Genomic DNA, 2,886 nt, shown 5'->3' with positions numbered 1-2,886 from the left:
AAAGTTTGGTACTATTTTTATTATAACCCAAATATGTTGGTTAAAAGACACCCATCACCCCAAAATGCTTCCTTGAAAATGCAAAATGCTTCTTGCCCGTCGGAGATGGGTAGTGACACTAGTATATACAACATATAATGTTCATTGTAAAGATGGGTAATGTTGATTAGTGCGCATCATGAATTGGTATACGAAAAGTAGAGAGGGAAAGTAGTTGCAAAAGAGGAGCCCACTAACCGGCTAATAATGCAAGAGCAAAAAAAGAGTAGGATAAGACTTGCTTCTTATGACAAGTGTTAATGGTGTGAAAACAGCATAGCCTAACAAACACGCTGAATTTAACAACAGGTGCGAGAGATTAGTCCAGAATTGTTACTATTTTACTATTTTTATTACAGCCTAGAATTGTTGGTTACAAAACACCTCCACAAGTTACAAGAATTTATCCAACTAAAGTTTGGTACTATTTTTATTATAACCAAGATATGTTGGTTAAAAAGACACCCATCACCCGAATATGTATATGTTGATTACAACACACTCATAATCTGACAAGTTACCAGGAAGTCCCCAACGCCGATCAACTAGATAATAAGTTGAAGCCAAGATCGACTAGTTCTCGGAAATTAGCATGTCAACCACAAATGTGTAATTTATTTGCTTGTTGCTAAAACAGAGGAATGGCAGGACGTTTAGGAAGTGTGCAATTCAGCCATGACGCGAAGAATTGATAAGGAAGAGTTCTACAAGTGAGAAAATCTGGCTCCGGGTTTTCAGAAACACACTCCACCCTTTCGCTACGATAATACAGCAGTGGTTGGAATACAATAAATACACTCTCCTATATAGAGATTGCTTTACTAGTAGCAATAAACCAAAAGAGAAGAACACAACCAAAATGATACATATATAAAGGCATGATGATACAGAGACAGACACTAACTAGGGATTAGAAGAGACCCGCATAATCGTCTTCTTTGAAGAGGTCGGCAACATCTGCAAGCTGCACCACACTGTCGTCCGGATCAAGGTGTATGTAAGGGAAGTTGAAGCTGCCGATGTCAAGGTCAAAATCAATGGCTGACAAACGCAAGCCATCCATTGCTGTGGCTGGGGATGATGAGAAGTCAGCGGCAGGAAAGATTTGGCAGAATCCAGCGTCGAGTAAGGAAGTGATCGGTGGCAAGCAAGGTTCTGCTGGTTCTAGGAAGAGGCCGCATCTCATCAGGGGGGCGGCAGCGGAATTCAAATGCTGAGGTGAGCGGGTAGGGTCTTGAGCTCGGGGGGATTGGTCAGGAGAGCTCTGGTAGCAGTAGTTTCCCAAAACAGAGGAAGGGGAAGAGACGGACGGGAGGTGAACAGCGGCTTCCTCGACTACCACATTGGGCTGCAGATAGTCAGAGATTTGTGACGGAGCGGGTGAAGTAGTAGGACCTGATGGTTGGGCTAGAAATTTTAAATTCCGCTGCTTAGAGAAGAGGTTTGTGGCTTCTTGTTGGTAGTGGAAATTGGTGAGGGTGTTGGGGCCTCGGATGCGCTTGGCGGCTCCGTCGTAGGCGCGCGCCGCCTCCTCCGCCGTGTCGTAGGTGCCCAGCCACAGACGGACCCCTCGGGCGGGGTCCCTAATCTCGGCCGCCCACTTTCCCCACGGCCTCTGCCTCACCCCTCTGTACTTGTGCTCACCCGAACAAGAAGACGACTTTTGCACAAAAGTCCTCACTGTTGTAGCAGCACCAGCCCCTTCGCACAACGCGGCAGCCTTTTTTGACTTCCACGTCCTCCGCTCCCTCCCAACACACCGCCCCATCTCTTGTCCTTTCTCCACCTCCATGCTGCTCGCAGCTTCCGGCCACATGCCGCCCACGTAGACGTCTTGGACTTGCCTTTTCACACTCTGGGCGGTCACTTCCGGAGTCTCACTCGCGTCATCGCTCGAAGAGTCTGTCGCGTCCGGGTCTGTGCATATCAGACGCACCCTCTTTGGACGGAACTTCGGCCTGCAAGAAACACTCATCTCATCATCGTCTTCTTCTGAGTCTGCAAAGAAGCATTTCTCTGCTATCCTCTTCAGGCCCAACGTGGATGTCTTGGCGAAGGTTTTGGAAGATTTGTAGCATGATTGCGGGCAGGGCATTTTGTAAGGCGCACGCAATCGCAATCAGGATTGGTAAAGAAGCTTTGGTCACATTTGCCGCTCAGGAAACCACAGACCAATTAGGCTTTTTTTGGTCTTGGACAAGCCACCTCTAACTGCGTGATGATATCGTGCTCAGACTTGGAGGCTGGAGCCCAAGCAAACCAGTATAGGTGGCACTAACAGTAGTGAAAGAGTCAAATCAGCCAAAAAAGCAACTGTGTGCAATGCAGTCAGCTGTAAGAGACAACAAGAAGGTGATTAAATGCTCTAATGTGTGCAGCTAAGCTCATGCTAATCCCGAGGCAAAGGAAAAGATATATTGTATTAGAGACTCGAGAGAGCGTTGGGGGCGCGGGGGGGGGGGGGGGGGGGGCGCGTATGGGAAGCCGGTAGCGGAGCGAATGCATGGAAGCATACCCAGTCACAAGCTAAATATGTCGAAGTTATGGGCTCGACTGGCTCATTTTTTGTTGTGAGCTCCGTCGTGTTCGCTTGTATATATATACATATATATATATATACGCTCGCTCTACAGTCCCATGCGTGATTTTTTCCCTTTTTCCCCAATTTTTTAAAGAACGAGGCCTCTCTGCCCTTTCCTTGGCATGATCGAATGCCATGAACAATCGTGTGTAGCCGCAACTGCACCATTCTTTCAATTCTGCAAAAATAAACTAACCCATCCCTTGTCTCATGCGTGTTTGCTATTCTCTCATAAAATGGCCCAAGGCCCCGAAACTGTCTAAACC

At 47.2% G+C, this 2,886-nt stretch overlaps 1 protein-coding gene across 1 annotated transcript; it reads right to left on the bottom strand.

The window, feature by feature from the left end:
* Positions 1 to 418: 418 nt before the first annotated feature.
* Positions 419 to 2,487, bottom strand: LOC147635189 (uncharacterized). The gene has a single exon (XM_086802136.1). The coding sequence runs from the start codon at positions 2,132 to 2,134 to the stop codon at positions 950 to 952; it is 1,185 nt and encodes a 394-aa protein (XP_086658262.1). The 5' UTR covers positions 2,135 to 2,487; the 3' UTR covers positions 419 to 949.
* Between the last annotated feature and the right edge of the window lie 399 nt (positions 2,488 to 2,886).

Source organism: Cibotium barometz, chromosome 9, assembly GCF_041138505.1.
Source record: "Cibotium barometz isolate CiBa-2024 chromosome 9, ASM4113850v1, whole genome shotgun sequence".
In the NCBI taxonomy this organism is placed as follows: Eukaryota; Viridiplantae; Streptophyta; class Polypodiopsida; order Cyatheales; family Cibotiaceae; genus Cibotium; species Cibotium barometz.
This window is presented reverse-complemented; position numbering and strand designations above follow the sequence as displayed.